Below are 16,923 nucleotides of genomic sequence, written 5' to 3'. Positions count from 1 at the left end.
TAAACCCTATGCAAAATATATAGCTGTATCTGCTGAAACCTGGCATACGCCGTGGCACTCCGTGGGTAACTTAATATAGAATCACATTCATCGGTAAGAGCACCCAAATCCACAACCCAGCAAGCTCTAAGGTTGCACAGATATCCCTCACTAGAAGAGAATAGAAGAGACAAGTAAGCCGACGACACTAAGGCACCATTAAGCGAACTGGGGACTCAGAAGACAGGTACTGTATCCCACCACTGTGCACAGAGAGCAAGACGAAGCTGTAGATAACTATAGAACAAATGTGCCGGGAGGCCATATGTGGAGGAAAAGAAAAGGTAAATGCATGCAAACCTCCCCCCCATCTTGATATAATTGACCAATAGAAGTCACACCAAAGGATAACCACACAGAACTACCCTCAAGCCCACAGATCTCCAAAAAAGCTGAATTATGCCAAACCGGAGAGCAGGGGTCCAAAACATCATCCCCCAAAATCTTACCAGCATCTGACCAAACTCTACTCGTATGTTGTAACAAAGGAGGGCAGTGTACAAGCCAACAGCAGGCTAGTAAAAACTGAAGAGGAGTGAAATGCGACCCTATCCTTGCAAAGAGAGCTACAGGGAGATCTCTCTGATCTGGAGGAGTAACCCACTCTCTCAATTGGGTCAGTTGAGCAGCGAGGTAGTAAAGGCACAGATCAGGTAGAGCCAAACCACACTCACCCCATGGCCTACAGAGAGTCTTATGGGCAATACGCGCTCTCCTATTCCCAAACACAAAAGATTAATAACCTCAAACTGGGAGAAAGGAACATAAATTGGGGAGTTATGCAGAATGTACAAACATTTGGGTAACATTATCATAAGACTGACACAGTAACAGAGAGGAAGTCCTAAGATATTCAATTTAAGGAACAAGTTTTAAAGGTATATAATCAGCTGCGGCGTGCGAAACCCGTATACCCAGATATCTGAACTGAGGGGGAATTCAACAGTAGAAGGTCGGGGAGTGGAAGGTAGGACAGGAAAAACCACAGACCTATCCCAGTTAATACAAATACCAGAGTACATGCCATATTCCTCTACCAAATCAAGGAGAGCAGAAAGTGTAATTTGACCCATTTAAAACATAAAAATAAATAAATCTATTACACTGTAATGTCTGACAATCTTAGAATATCTATACACACCAATTCCTGATCATAAACATAAGGCTGAACAGAGAGGATGTCCTGGATCCAGTATTGTGGTGAGGCTTCTGCGTAATAGATGTCATACACAAACTCATCGGCGCTCTCTCTATGTTCTGACCCTTGTCCTGCCTCAGACACAGCCAGCCGCTCTCGGATCATCTTCACAGAGTTACACATGACTGTTTCTGGGTCACAGTCCTTCAACGAAACAAACAAGATATGTAAAACGTTATATTAGTGTTTCCTATTTAGTAAATGTTCCCAGTAATTTACCTTTTTCCTTCCATTTATACAAAGTTACAGAACTAAAAATATAATTATCATGCATTAAAATGGACCAGCAACTCTCAATTGCTAAGACTATTACATCACAAACCATGACACATCGTCATGTTAATGGCTACCTTACTCGCCAGTTCCTTCTACTGCCATTTTAAATAAATTTAGTGCTAGGGAAGATAAAGGGAAATACAAGGCTCTCCTGACTAAAGTTATGTGGAATAGGAGGTTGTTTCATTATCAGGGAAAGGGTTGGGCAGCACTTGTTCAAAGTTCTAATTAAACCAAATTGGATTTAGGGGGTCATTCAGACCCGCTCGAGCGCGTAAGTACGCTCGCAAGCGGGTCGATGTTCCCCACTGCGCATGTGCACGACGGAGGGAGCTCCGTCATGCGCATGCGCGAGACCCGGGGAGCGACGGGCTTTCCATCGCTCCAGGTCTCGCACCAAAGGGGGCGTGCTGTCGATGTTGATTGACAGCACGCCCCCTTTGGTGGGCGTGCCGGGGGCGTGCCTGCCAGACGGAGGCGCTCCCATGGGAACGCCTACCGTCTGAAGCCGGCCCCACTGACATCACTAGTGATGTCAGTGGGAGTGATTTTGGCTCTGATAGAGCCAAAATCACTCCAGGGCTTGTGGCAGGGAGACCCTACCGCAGGGTCTCCGTCGCAAGTCCGATGGTCAAGACCATCATCATGGACGCTCGCTATAGCTGTGGGTGGTCACCCACAGCTATACGAGCATCCAGGAGGCCGCTCCATTTTCATGGAGGAGGGCACTGGTCAGAGCGCTCAGCTCTGAATCAGGCCCTTAGATCAAGAAATCTCGCTACAACCAAGAGGATGATAACCCAGTCACCGGTAAAACCATACCTTGTTGTGACTGACCGCACATACATCGCCTCTAATATCCAGGCAGAATGCGCTGCAGCCCTACAGATCAAGTGAATTTTCATTATTTAAAACAGGGTGCACAGACACGGGGCTAGATGTACTAGGTCTTGGAGAAAGAGAAAATGGACGGAGATAAAGTATCAACCAATCAGCTCCTGTCAGTTCACAGGCTGTGCTTGAAGAGTGACAGTTAGGAGCCGATTGGCTGGTACTTTATCAGCAACTAAACAACTACAATAAGACAACTATATCTACATCTAGGACATATGTCCTGTACTAACACACTCTGAATGCATTTCCATTTATGACATGACTCTAATCAAATCCATCAGTGATTCTGCTAGCTCAATGGCAAACGCAGGATTTCTAGAGGGGTGTTTCCAAATGCTTAATTTTAGAGCGAGTGTAGCCTGTCAATGAAGAGGGCAGAAATTGTACTTAGCCAGCTTTAATAAGCATCATACAAAGTGTATTGTGTGTATTAATTCCAGCATATACTGGACCAGCAATCACAGTAAGCCATTACATGCACCAGTAGGCCATCCTGCCTGAGCTGAACATTTTTATTTTAGATGTGAGCACCATTCCAGACTATTGGAGCAAGTCCGGGAGCCTGGAGGAGCAGCAGAAGAAGAACCTAGCACTGCCCTGGACATATATGTACATATTGGGCTGTATAGCAGTGCATCTCTAACAGTGCATGTTTTCCAGATCTTCTAGTTGGTGCACAGGTTATTACTGGATGATAAATGTTAAATGATCCACAGGTGGTGCTAATTATTTCATTTGTGATACTGAGAAGAACATGCAGCACTAATAACAATTATATTACTATTTGTATTGTGGTCATGGTGTGGGCTGGGGAGGGGGGGTTTCCAGGCAGACGTAAACCCCCCCTGCGTTTGCCTATGTACCTGTACATTTTTCATTCTATGGAAGCCTTAATGCAGGGGCCATCCAGCTGTTGTGGGACTACACATCCCAACATGCCCTAATAGCTAAACTGTGACAAGGCCTGCTGGGATGTGTAGTTCCACAGCAGCTGGAGGGCCGCATGTTAAATATCCCTGCCTTAATGTGTATAAATAACTTTTTTTGGTGCCCAGCAAGTTTTAAAACAAGAGATATGGTAAGAACTTACCTTTGTTATCTCTGTTTCTACGAAGTCCTTAGGGTCCACAGGGATACCTTGGGGGTATAGGCTTCGTCCATGGGCACCACACAGTTAAAATCTGTCATCCCAGGATGCACCGGGCCCCCTCCTATACCCCACCCCCAGGCCAATGCACCTCAGTTTTAGTATCAAGCCACGGGAAGAGAAAAAGGAAGAAGAAAGTCTGGAACACACAATATTCACATTCTCACAGAAAAGGAGACAGAAACTGGTGACCAGAACAACACCCTACAGAAGCACAGGGCGTCAGGGCAGGCGCCCTGTAGACCCTAAGGACTTCGTAGAAATAGAGAGATAACAAAGGTAAGTTCTTACCATATCTCTTGTTTTCTACTCCAGGGTCCTGAGGAACCACAGGGATACCTTGGGGATGTCCCAAAGCAGTATCCATCAAGGGAGGGGACGCTCCTGTGCAGAGAGAACCCGCCACCCGAAGGAAGCATCCTGAGCAGCAAAAGTGTCAAATGCGTAATGCCTGACAAAAGTATGGACAGAGGAAAACGTAGCCGCCTTGCAAAGCTGAACAGCCAAGGCGCCACGGCGATATGCTGATGAAGGACCCACAGACCTCATAGAATGAGCCTTCAGAGGGTGTCACTGGAAGACCCTCATGAGCGTAAGCCTCAGAGAGCCATGCAAATCCACCGTGCCAAAGTCTGCTTATTGGCAGGCTAACCCCTCCTATGAAATCCATACAAGACAAACAAAGAGTCCGATTTTCTTAAAGAACTGGTACGGTCCACATAAATCCGCAGAGTCCGAACCACATCCAAAGAGGCCTCACCAGCCGAGAGATCCAATGAATCACAGGCTGGGACCACAATATCCTCGTTAATGTGGAAAGTAAACTAGACTCCACCTTAGGAAGGAAGTCAGGGTGCCGCCCTGTCCGACTGAAAAATCAGAAGGGGGGGGGGAAAAGAGAGCCCCCAAATCCGACACCCTTCTGGCCAAAGCAATAGCCAGAAGGAACACGATCTTTGTTGTAAGCCATTTCGAATCCACGGAACCCAGAGGTTCGGATGGAGTACCTTGGAGTGCCCTCAGGACCACAGCGAAATCCCAAGGAGCCACCGGAGGAACAAAGAGAGGCTGGATGCAAAGGACACCCTGTATAAAAGGTGCGGATATCAGACAGCGTAGCAATCCTACGCTGAAACCAAACCGACAGGGCAGAAACATGCACCTTCAGTGAGGTGAGGCGTAGACCCAGATCCAAGTCCGCCTGTAGGAAAGCCAGCACTCTGGATGTCCAAAACTTCTGAGGATCATACCCTCTAGGGTGACACCACTCAAAATAAGTATGCCACACCCTGTGGTAAATTCTAGCCGAAGCAGGTTTCCAAGCTCGGGGCATGGTATTCACCACCACGCTGGAGAAACCCTTAGACCGCAAGAGGGAAGTCTCAAGAGCCATGCCGTCAAAGACAGACGACTCAGGTCCAGGTAGAGGCAAGGACCCTGCTGAGACAACAGGTCCGGACGTTGAGGTAACAGCAATGGAGTGTCGATGGACAGACACTGAAGATCCGAGTACCAATGACGTCTGGGCCACACAGGAGCCACCAGCAGGATCTTGCCTCCTTCCTACTTGAACTTTCGAAGTACTTGAGGCAGAAGGGAGAACGGAGGAAACAGGTACGCGAACTGGAAGTTCCAGCGTACCGGCAGAGCGCCCACCAGGAGAGCCCCTGCGTATCTTGTTCGGGATCCGTGGGCCCACAGCTTGCGGTTGTGTCTGGAGGCCATGAGGTCTATTTCGGGAAGGCCCCACTTGTCCACCAGGAGTTGAAACACCTCCTGGTGAAGAGACCATTCCCCTGGGTGTACATCGTGGTGGCTGTGGAAGTCCGCTTCCCAGTTGAGCACTCCCGAAACAAATACAGCCGAAATGGCTGGGAGATTGCCTTCCGCCCAAGCCAGAATGTGGGATACCTCCCTTATAGCCGCTTGACTTAAGAGTTCCTCCTTGTCGGTTTAGGTAAGCCAACGTGGTGGCATTGTCTGACTGAACTTGCATGGGTTTCCCCTGCAGGAAAAGTCTTGCTTGTTGCAGCACTCTGAACACTGCCCGAAGCTCCAATATATTGATTGGCAGGACAGATTCCTCTGACGTCCACCAGCCCTGGAAGACGTGTGGGCCAGTCACAGCGCCACAGCCCCGAAGGCAGGCATCTCTTGTTAGAAGGACCCAATCCGAAATCCAAAACGGACGTTCCCTGCTGAGATGGGACTTCTGTAACCACCAGGTCCGGGACAGGCGCACCTCCGGAGGAGAGCCTGATCATCTGTGTCTTTATTCGACGGGGAATTCCGTCCCATCTGGAGAGGATCAACATCTGCAGAGGCCTGGAATGGAACTGGGCATACTCCACCATGTCGAACGTTGACACCATGGAAACCAGTAACTTCATTGCCGAGAGAAGAGACACTCGGCGACTCTTTAGACCATTTATCCTGGACTGCAACAGGGCTATCTTCTTCCGTCAAGAAGATCCTCTGCTACTGAGAGTCCAACAATGCTCCGAGATGAACCATCCTCGGACAAGGAATTAGAGAGGACTTCTTCCAGTTCACTAGCCAGTCGTGAGCCTGCAACACTGATATTGTCAGTTGCAGATGGTTGCATGGACCTGTGGCGACCCTGCCAACAACAGAAGGTCATCCAAATAAGGTAACAGGCGAACCCCTGCAACCGCAGGTGTGCTGCCATGACCGCCATTACCTTTGTGAACACACGAGGGGCCGTGGAAAGGCCAAACGGTAGAGCCTGAAACTGGTAATGGTGGTCCGACACCGCAAATCTGAGGTAACGCTGATGAGCCTTGGCAATGGGGATATGCAGGTAAGCATCCTGAATATCCAGGGACACCATAAAATCCCCAGACTGCATAGCTAAAACAATAGAACACACAGTCTCCATTCGGAACAGAGGGAACCTTAAAAACTTGTACAGAGACTTGAGGTTGAGGATAGGTCGGAATGATCTATTTGGTTTTTGGACCAGAAAGAGGTTGGAGTAATATCCCGTCCCCATTAGGGGTAATGGAACAGGCACTATGACTCCCATATGGAGCATAGAGCCCTCCACCTTCTGGATCGCTAAAGCCTTCATTGGATCTGAAGGAAGGCCTGCTGCAAAGAACTGATGAGGAGGCCTTCTGCGGAATCCCCGAGATACCACTTCCCTTAGCCAAGTGTCTGTGGTGGTCTGGTACCAGTACTGGGCGTATTGCAGAAGTCGGCCTCCCACCTTTGGGTACCCCAAGGGGAGGCCCAGCCCGTCAGGCTGAGGGTTTGTCGTCCAGCTTGGCGGCCGGACGTCTGGTACTCCAAGCTTGTTTCTTTGGCTTAGCGGTCTTTTTGGGACCTGAAGGTCTCGGAAAGGACTGCACCTTAGGTTTGCCCTGTGGGCGATGGCCCGAAAGGGCGGATTTTTAGACCCAGACGGAGTCGGAGCTGAAGGTAGACCTGCAGATTTGGCAGCCGCCAGCTGCCAAATCTGTCCACTATCTTGTCCAAAGCGGGTCCGAACAGGACCTGCCCATTATAAGGTAAGCATTCCAAGCCCTTTTTGGATTCAGCGTCCGCCGTCCACGAACGTAACCACAAGGAGTGGCGAGCAGCCACGGCAATCCTAGAAGAAGGCTCAAATCCAAGGCCACTTCGTTAAATGTATGCAGCGAAATCCCGAAGATTACCCACTAACACAACCTGTTCACTGGTACCCTCCGAAACAAACGATACTTCCAATGTGTCAGCCCATCTTTCCATAGCCTGAGCCACCCAGCAGACTGACATAGCTGGTCTGGATGCTCCTCCAGCGAGGGAATAATTAAACTTAAGGCACACCTCCACCTTAGTCTGTAGCGTCCATCAGAGAAGACATGGACGGCATAGGTAAAGTCGCACTCTTTACTAAGCGCATCACATGAGAATCCACCTGAGGTGGAGACTCCCATTTAGTGAAATAATCTTCCGCAAAGGGGTATGCACGGGCCAGACGTTTGTGAAGTTGAAATCTTTTTCCCGGAGATTTTCACACCTCCTCCAAGTGATCTACTAGCTGACCAAATAGAGGAGAAACTGCTGCAGTACCTGTAACCTCCTTAAAATAAGCATGGGTAGGTGTTGCAGGTAGGTTGTTGTCCGTAATCACCATGGCCGCACGTATGAATATATATTCTAGATTTAACCTCCGCCCCTAATTGAGGGGTCAGTGTCAGTGTCAGACAAATCTAGAATCTCGCCCTCATCAGACGACCCGTCATACTCATATTGTGTGGATGGATATGACAATAATGGTCTTTTAGCAAGTCTAGGTGGATCCTGCTCTGTAGTATTCTGCACCGTAGCTGACACAGAATTAGCCCAAACAGGGTCTGCCGGAGTAAGAACCTGTTGAGGGGGGCACTGCGCCATCACCATCTGTCCTGGAACCCCTAGTAGGGGAGACTGGACTACCGCCTGTTGTGCGAACCCCAATTGGGGAAACGGAGGGGGGGACTGTCAACCTTTTCACAAGGATATTCAAGGTCTGTGCAAAACAAGCCCAATGTGGTTCCTGGGAGGTGCTGAGTACAGCAGAGGTACCAGGAATGGCTAAGCATGTTGTACATACATCATCCTGAAGTACCGACCCCTCCCCCACGCCTGCTTTACATCTGGAGCAGGAAAATAGGAGAGGTGCACCCATAGACACAGAATCCTCACTTGACATATTGGTATGCGACTCTCCCACAGTAATAAACACTTTAAACTGTGAGGCAGATTCCCACCCCGACAGTACTGGCACCGAGAGGGCTGAACAGGAAGAAGAAATAGGGATAGAAATATGGCCGACAGTAGAAGTATCAGACACACAGCGCTAGCATAATAGTCACATACAATGCAGAAATTCAATTACACAGAGCAGCAGCCCGGTAGTGATAGCGCTACATACGCTGACCTTGTATTATGGGAGGAGATATATGTAAGGGGCACCCAGGGTCCGCACCCTGCACCAGCATCTGCTCATCTAAGATGGCCGCCGGAGGAATCAAGGGAGGCGGGCCCTGGAGAGGATAGCTGTCTCAGCCCACCAAAACCTCAGTGGAAGGCGCTGAGAGCAGCGAGGGGAGGGGCCTCCTGTGCTGAACAGGGAAGGCGTCCTCCCCTGGCAGGCTGTTAACCCCCAGGATGCTGGAGCGCTTCCATAACGCTCCAGCCCCGCATCCCTGGTGGTCTAGTGTGAGCGCAGGCTCAGTGCCTGGCTCCACTATACTGCCGTACCCAGGGAGCCCCCACCCCTGAAGACACTGGACTGCGTATAGCAGGCGCCTACTTCAGACACCCGCTGCTTACCTTATGATGCCCCCCGTAGGTCCGGCCACAGTCCAAGGCCCCGGGGGTTCCGCTAGCTGGAACCCCCAAGAGACCACAGAGTTTCCCGGATCGCTACCGGTGGTCGGCACCGGCGGGGGTGTCGGAGCGGTAGTATGGACGTCCGCTGGACTGTCCATGCTACTGCTCTTGAAGATCTTCAGGGGCTGTGAAACACAGCCCCCTTGTGCGGTAACCCAGCTCCGGCCGGGCACCTACTGAAACTGAGGTGCCTTGGCCTGGGGGCAGAGTATAGGAAGGGGCCCAGTGCATCCTGGGATTACAGATTTAACTGTGTGGTGCCCATGGACCAATCCTATACCCACTGTGGATCCCTAAGGACCCTGGAGTAGAAAAGAACGTACTGATTTGTTACATAATTGTTTCCCTGTTTATTTTGGTTTAATTAAATCTGGTGACAAGCGCAGACCATCCATTTCTCTACTAAGGAGTGCTTTTTAACCGCTCCCTGTGACTGCTGCTGATGGAATTTGCTCTGGGAGGGCTGATATACAGTACCAGTCAAAAGTTTGGACACACCTTCTCATTCAATGGTTTTTGTTTATTTCAATTATTTTCACCATAGTAGGTTAATACTGAAGACATCAAAACTATGAAAGAACACATATGGAATTATGTTGTAATCAAAAAAAAGTGTTCAACAAATCAAAATATGTTTTATATTTTAGATTCCTCAAAGTAGCCCCCCTTTGAGAGAATGCCAAGAGTGTGCAAAGCTGTCATCCAAGCAATCAGCTTCATGAGGAAGTCTCCTGGAATGGTTTTCCAACAGTCTTGAAGGAGTTCCCAGAGGTGCTGAGCACTTGTTGGCTGCTTTTCCTTCACTCTGCGTCCAACTCATCCCAAACCAGCTCAATTGGGTTTAGGTCGGGTGATTGTGGCCAGGTCATCTGACGCAGCACTCCATCACTTTCCTTCTTGGTCAAGTAGCCTGGAGGTGTGTTTGGGGTCATTGTCTTGTTGAAAGACAAGTGATGGTCCCAGCAAGCGCAAACCAGATGGGATGGCATGGCGCTGCAGAATGTTGTGGTAGCCATGCTTGTTAAGTGTGCCTTGAAGTTTGAATAAATCACCAACAGTGTCAACCGCAAAGCACCTCCTCCTCCATGTTTCACAGTGGGAACCACACATGCAGAAACCATCCGCTCCCCTTCTCTGCGTCTCACAAAGACATGGCGGTTGGAACCAAAAATCTAAAATTTGGACTCATCAGACCAAAGTACAGATTTCCACTGGTCCATTCCTTGTGTTTGTTGGCCAAAACAATTCTCTTCTTCTTATTTTTCATCCTCAGTAGTGGCTTCTTCGCAGCAATAGGACCATGAAGGCCCGATTCACGCAGTCTCCTCTGAACAGTTGATGTTGAGATTTGTCTGCTACTTGAACTCTGTGAAGACTTTATGTGGTCTCTAATCTGAGGTGCTGTTAAGTAGCGGTTTCTGAGGCTGGTAACTCTAATGAACTTATCCTCTGCAGCAGAGGTAACTCTTGGTCTTCCTTTCCTGGGGTAGTCCTCATGAGAGCCAGTTTCATCATCGCGTTTTATGGTTTTGCAACTGCACTTGAGGATACATTCAATGTTCTTGAAATATTCTGTATCGACTGACCTTCATGTCTTAAAGTAATGATGGACTGTAGTTTCTCTTTACTGAGTTGAGTGGTTGGTGCCATAATATGGATTACAACAGTAGTCAAATAGTGGTGTCCACTGTGTACTAACTCTACCTCTGCACAACACAACTGATGGTTTCAAACACATTAAGAAGGCAAGTAATTCCACAGATTGACTTTTGACAAGGCACACCTGTTAATTCAAAACCATTCCAGGAGACTACCTCATAAAGCTGATTGAGAGAATTACCAAGAGTGTGCAAAGCTGTCATCCAAGCAAAAGGGGGCTACTTTGAGGAATCTAAAATATAAAAAATACATTTTGATTTGTTTAAAACATAATTCCATGTGTGTTCTTTCATAGTTTTGGTGTCTTCAGTATTAATCTATTATGTTGAAAATAATTTAAATAAACAATAACCATTGAATGAGAAGGTGTGTCCAACCTTTTGACTGGTACTGTAATTACTGGCTATGTGCCGCCGATTATCACCGCAATACTCAGCTGCGCACAGATTAGCCAGTTAAGGCAATTCCAACCCTCTATGGCAGGGGTACCTTCTTTCTGCCGAGGGCCATTTTGATATATATAACATTATTTGCGGGCCTGGTTTAGGTCATGCTCTCTCCGCGTGATGTCACATGGGGCGGGGCCACAATCACCAGTAATTACAGCAATGCCCGGAGCATCCTGAGGATGTTCCGGGCAGCTGTAAGGGCAGTGGAATGACCATCTGAAGCATCCTAAGGATTCTCCAGGTGACACTGCTGCATAGATTCTGGCTGCAGTGTGCCATTCTAGGCACCCTGTTAGCCAAATGAGGCTAGCAGAAAAAAAAGCTCTGGAAGGCCAGACCAAATGATACCGAGGGCCTTATAAGGTCCCCGGGCAGGAGGTTCCCCATCCCTGCTCTATGGGGTGCGCAGAAAAGATATAGGTACACAGACCTTTATATCGACTTCATCCTTTTCTGCTTCCTCATGCACCACATCAAAGACTTGAAAGTTGCCATTCTTTTCTTGTGCACAGGCCTCCTCTTGTGTGGACAGCTGTGCCGTCACAAGGCCGGTGGATTGGCTATTACCAGGTCCACTGTCCTTCTCATCACACTTCGGACGAAGGCTTGATATTAAACGGTAGCGGCTGTCTTGTCGCTCGGCATCCTTCCGCGCTCGCAAGTCTTTCTGAATCCGCTGTACACTCCCGAGAGAGGGGTGAAGTGCCCGAGAGGCCCGGTCACGGGTAATAGCCTCATGCACACACATCTGAATGGGTTCATTCTAAAACATGGACAGAAGGTGCACACATGCAGTGTTAGTCTGACCATTTCCGAAACAACATAGAACTAGGCTAATGTTACAACTATCACGGGTCTATATTTTTATAATTACTATGGCATAGAAATACAAAAGACCAGACAGCTTGAAAATTATTGTTTGTTTACGGACAGACACCTTGGCGAATGTTCAGATTCAAATTATCAAAAAACATACCATTATATATGGTGGATGAGCTCGCACTGAGTAGCGTGTCTCCACCACCTGTGCTGCCAAAATGACCTGAGAGTGCTGTTAATTCATGACAATCGCTCCCACAAAATGCTACTGAATAGTAAGTTGTAGTTCAGTCACTGATCCAAAGCTTCTCAGTTGTTTAATAGGCGCTGTGTGTACTGCATATATACATGACCGTGCTATAACAGGATCCTATGTACTCTGAGCTTCCATTCTGTTAAAAAGAACTAAGAGCATGCTACTTGCACTATTGGAGATTACCCATAGGGACGGATTGGGTACAGGCTGCATCCCGACAGGGTTAGAATACAGACACTTTGTTGGTCGGTATCCAAACCCTCCCCTTCTCCATACCCTAACCTTCCCCCACTAGTGCCTAAACCTAACCTCCACCTCCCTAACCCTTCCCCCCAACCCTGCTACTTACCTTCGGGATTCCAGCGGTCGAGATACCGGCGCCAGGGTTCTGACATGTCGGGATTCCGGCGTCTGCATTCTGAACTCCAGCGGTGGGGATATTGACCGCATCCCATAGGGACAACACTATAAAGTAACTGCAATTATGCGGTTCCTACTTTGTAGAGCTTGAATCAGTCCTGAGATTGTTTGATATGCAATACATGGGGTACCATACAGCAGGCTATTCAACTGGAGGCCCGCAAACAGCTACAAACTAGCTACCAGAGCAGCAGCCGTGTTTTAAGCAGCACAACGTATGGTTGGCTCCCAGATGATAGCAGAGACCGGCCAAGTCATTCCAATGCACCAGCAACTAAAGGGAGGAGCTGCAGCCCCGGCCCATCATGTGACCTCTTCCTCTACACAACGTGGGGGTGCTCTCTCACAGTGGTAGTGAAAATGGAAATTAGACAAATGGGAAGAGTATGCTCCAAAGAGGAACGCCAGTGTGCTGACCTAGGGCTCCAGCAGCAAAGGTAAAACGGGAATTGGGGAAATTAATAAAAAGGGCATTGTGGAGGAGCCTGATGGCATTCATTTTGTCTTTAATTTTGTTTGTGTACCGATCTCCCATATGCTTCTCTGTCCCCGCCCATCCTTTGTCCGACTTATTTCTCCACTTGGAGGGCACAACATGGACTTGGGGCACTGTGGCGTAACATGGACTGAGGGACATTACATGAACTATAGTTTAAACTTAACTTGGGTTTTGTTTAAGTGAAACTCGAATGTCTGGCCCCCCAAATCTCCATAACTTTTCAAAGTGGCCCACTAAAATAATACTTGAATACCCCCCACCAAACACGTAAAAACAGCATATGCTGTAATAAATGCAATAATAAAGGACACAAACACAAGTTGGAATTGAATGATCGCTGGTCTTTAATTATTGGGATAGAGTTATTGCCAGTTCTACCCGGGTTGCGGCTCAGTAAAAAAAAAAAAAAGGGTCCTAAAAGAATAAACCTGGTCCCGTGACCCAAGAATCCAACCTGGGTACCGACCACAGTCGGACACAGGAAGGAACCAGGTTAAAAAACAGGATTTTGGTACTTACCGATAAATCCCTTTCTCCGATTCCACAGGGGACACTGGAGTTCAAGACAGTGGGGTATAGACGGTGGTAGAGCAGAGCTTGGCACTTTAAATAATTTAAAAGTGTGACTGGCTCCTCCCCCTCTATGCCCCATCAGCCCCAGTTTAAGAACTGAGCCCGAGAGGAGACGGAGGACAAGAGAAAAGAAAACGAGGAGAAGGAGAAGACCACAGAACGGAACAAGACCGACTGAATGAGAACAGTGGAACCCATAACAGGGAACCATGCAGTCACACAACCATATAATGAACCCAACAAAACGTCAGGTACGCAGCGCTGGGCGGGCGTCCAGTGTCCCCTGTGGAATCGGAGAAAGGGATTTATCGGTAAGTACCAAAATCCTGTTTTCTCCTTCATCCACTAGGGGACACTGGAGTTCAAGACAGTGGGGACGTCCCAAAGCCAACCTCCTGGGTGGGAAGCGCGGAGAACTTGCTGACCCCTCGGCCAAACCGAAATAGGGACTGCCAAGAACAATAGGCCCAGCAGAGGCAGAGGATCAAGTGTCGTAGAGCACAGTAGACAAACACTACTCCTCAGGAGACAGTCACAGAAGAACTTCCACAGCGTACGCACAGCGGAAGCCAAAATGAACAGAACGGCTGGCGAGAAAACAATCACAGTTGAGAAGCGGCTGAAAATAGACCAAACCAGACAGCTGGTAGCAGAGAGCCCCAACAAGAATCCATAGGAGAAGTGCAGAAAACGAGAAAAACTCGTGAATCGTACTAGAGTCTGCACAGGAAACTGCAACAGCTGCAGACAGCAGAATCCCAGCACCGCTGGTCATAATCATATAGATAGAAGTATGACAATACCAATCAACAGATACAAAGTTGATCCTGTCCACAGACTCCCAATAAAGAGTATACTGGGAGGTCAAAGACAAGACCGAACAATCGCTTGGAACGATAATTGAGGTCCCACTACAACAAAGTTGTGAACCAGCGGAAAGGTTACACCATAGAAGTCTCCAACGTGTGGAGATCCCACGGGACATGAGGCAGAGGCGAATACGAGAGGATGGAGACTACAATTCCTTTCAGAGGGTCAGACAGCAGTATAACCCATACTGAAAACAGGGATAAAAAGACAACTTCCAACCTGATGGAAGTGCGTAGTCAGTACCAACTGCCGGCCCGAACATAGTGTGAAAACAACCAGGAACTTAGCAGTAAAGGAGCACGAATGTAACCCCACCCAGGGAGAGCTACCAATATAGGGAAGCATCCCACACAGCAAGGCCAGGGCAGCAGGACAACCATGCAAGTACCCGTCAGGTACCTATTAGTGTGATAAAATATAAACATATACTGAACAGGAAAACCCAACCAGGCCCCCTGCGTGGAACATAGTGACTGTCACACTTATGTAAAGATGTGCACTAGCCCAGAGATGCGCTTTGGTCCATAACCCCAACAGATTCTAGTAGAATAGTGTCGCTAATCTCAATGTACAAACTATGCACCCACACACCAGGGAAACTCTAAAGTGTAGAGCCAACTGATTAAAAGAGCAGAGGGCTGCTAGGACAGCCGCTAGGCTCCGTATGGGAGATTAACGTTATGTATGTCAGGTTGCATGAAATAGGAGCATCTTCCTAGGCATTAGTGAGGTAAGCTCTTACCTGTGAGCGACCAGAAGCACTCTGGACGCTATGTAGAATGTCACTGACCTTTTATCACACAGCAACCCGCCATGTTAGGTATAAAGAGTAGCTTCAGTGGGCGAAGACCAATGCTCCATAGCACGGACCTTAGTCTGGAGAAGTGCAGTAGAAATTACTGTGGAAACTAATAAAATGTTAGTGGAGACAAGGTGGTCGTATAACAGGACTCTAAATTGAGCCTGTTCTGTGGGCGGCCCAAGGCCTCATGGTATGAATTGTACCTAAGGCCCTTTTGAGACTCATTTTATTGAGATATGCGACAAAAATATGGAGTACCGGAATAGATACTGAGAAGGGTACCTGTTCGGAAATATTAATACAAGTGCACCACTGTAGTTGTAATGAGAATAGATCCCCCGAATGGGGCGCGCCCCAGGACATGTATAGGGACCATACTGGAAGCAATGCCCAGGGAATTGTGACTATCACTATGTAAGCTGCAGAACATGATTCTAGTTTATAGAACCACCATATAATAGGAATGGATATAGCCTACAGCTTATGGTAAACCCAGACGGCTACGCATCCGTGGAATAATAGGTAAACCTAATGAATGTGGAAGTATAAACATTATATATTCACACACACACACACACACACAACCCAATTTCTAGGGAGAGATAGTGTAAAGCGGAGTCATTGTACCAACTACCGCATCAGGAGCGTCCAGCCTCCAATCGTAGCATCTTTAATTATGCTAGTATGTTATGGTAAGGATAAGACGCGATATCCACATATGCATACGTGTACCTACATACAAGTTTAGTAGGCGACGATAAAATTTAAAATAGAACCTGAGCATAATTAGCGCCATGGATGGACAAATTCACTCCAGCATGTATATATTCTAAAGCAGGGCTGGTATAAAATACTTATATATATATATACACATACACATATATATATACATACATACATACACACATACATACACACATATATATATACCGTGGCTTACCTCCACGCCGGGAGGCTGCTCATGTGGCCGTCATTCTGTTATGGCGTAGAGGCAAGATGTGTTAGCAGCGTGCTGTCCCAGACTGGTGTCGTTCCTGGGACTTCTGTTACTGGTGTACTCGCCTTATATATTATGAGCGTGCGTGCTTCAGGTGAGCTATTTTAGCTCCAGAATAACCCGTTTTTTGAAGAGGGAATCAAAAAAAAAACGATCTCAGTTTAGGCAGAGTAGCTAGTACATCATGGAGTAACCTTCACAGGCTATGATATCAGGCCATTAGATTAAGCTAGGCACCCTTTGTTATAAAGCCAAGGGGAAGCCTGACAGTGGGTAATACCCTGCGCTGCAATGGCGGCACTGTGTCCCGTCAGCCCAGCGCCTCTAGCCGGGAATGTGCACCGGCTGAGTAACTGGCCCCTCTCAGAACCGCATAACGCGGTGTTATAGTGCAAACAGGGGTTTACGCTAGTTCCCATTCTGCTAACAACTAGCTATGCACAGTAGCTAGTACTATACAGAACTGGAAGGTTTTAAAACCAGCCTATAATGTAGTATATGTGCTGGCACCTATATAAGCCTACAGCACCTGGTATTCCCAGGTGGTCTCCCATCGAAGTACTAACCAGGCCTGACCCTGCTTAGCTTCCAAAAACAGACGAGATAGAGCGTGTTCAGGGTTATGAGGCATAAGCCTGGGGATGGG

The 16,923-nt window shown here is 47.9% G+C and overlaps 1 protein-coding gene across 1 annotated transcript in view; it reads right to left on the bottom strand.

The window, feature by feature from the left end:
* Nucleotides 1–16,923, bottom strand: part of SLC7A6OS (solute carrier family 7 member 6 opposite strand) — a 46,071-nt gene that overhangs the window by 25,269 nt on the left and 3,879 nt on the right. The window contains exons 2-3 of the mRNA XM_088471896.1: nucleotides 11,472–11,804; nucleotides 1,181–1,381 (exon numbers count right to left, since the gene is read on the bottom strand). Coding sequence (XP_088328022.1) covers nucleotides 1,181–1,381; nucleotides 11,472–11,804 — 534 coding nt within the window. The remainder of the gene's footprint in view (nucleotides 1–1,180; nucleotides 1,382–11,471; nucleotides 11,805–16,923) is intronic.

The sequence above is a fragment of the Taudactylus pleione genome, unplaced genomic scaffold, assembly GCF_031769625.1.
Source record: "Taudactylus pleione unplaced genomic scaffold, aTauple2 ptg000117l, whole genome shotgun sequence".
In the NCBI taxonomy this organism is placed as follows: domain Eukaryota; kingdom Metazoa; phylum Chordata; class Amphibia; order Anura; family Myobatrachidae; genus Taudactylus; species Taudactylus pleione.
This window is presented reverse-complemented; position numbering and strand designations above follow the sequence as displayed.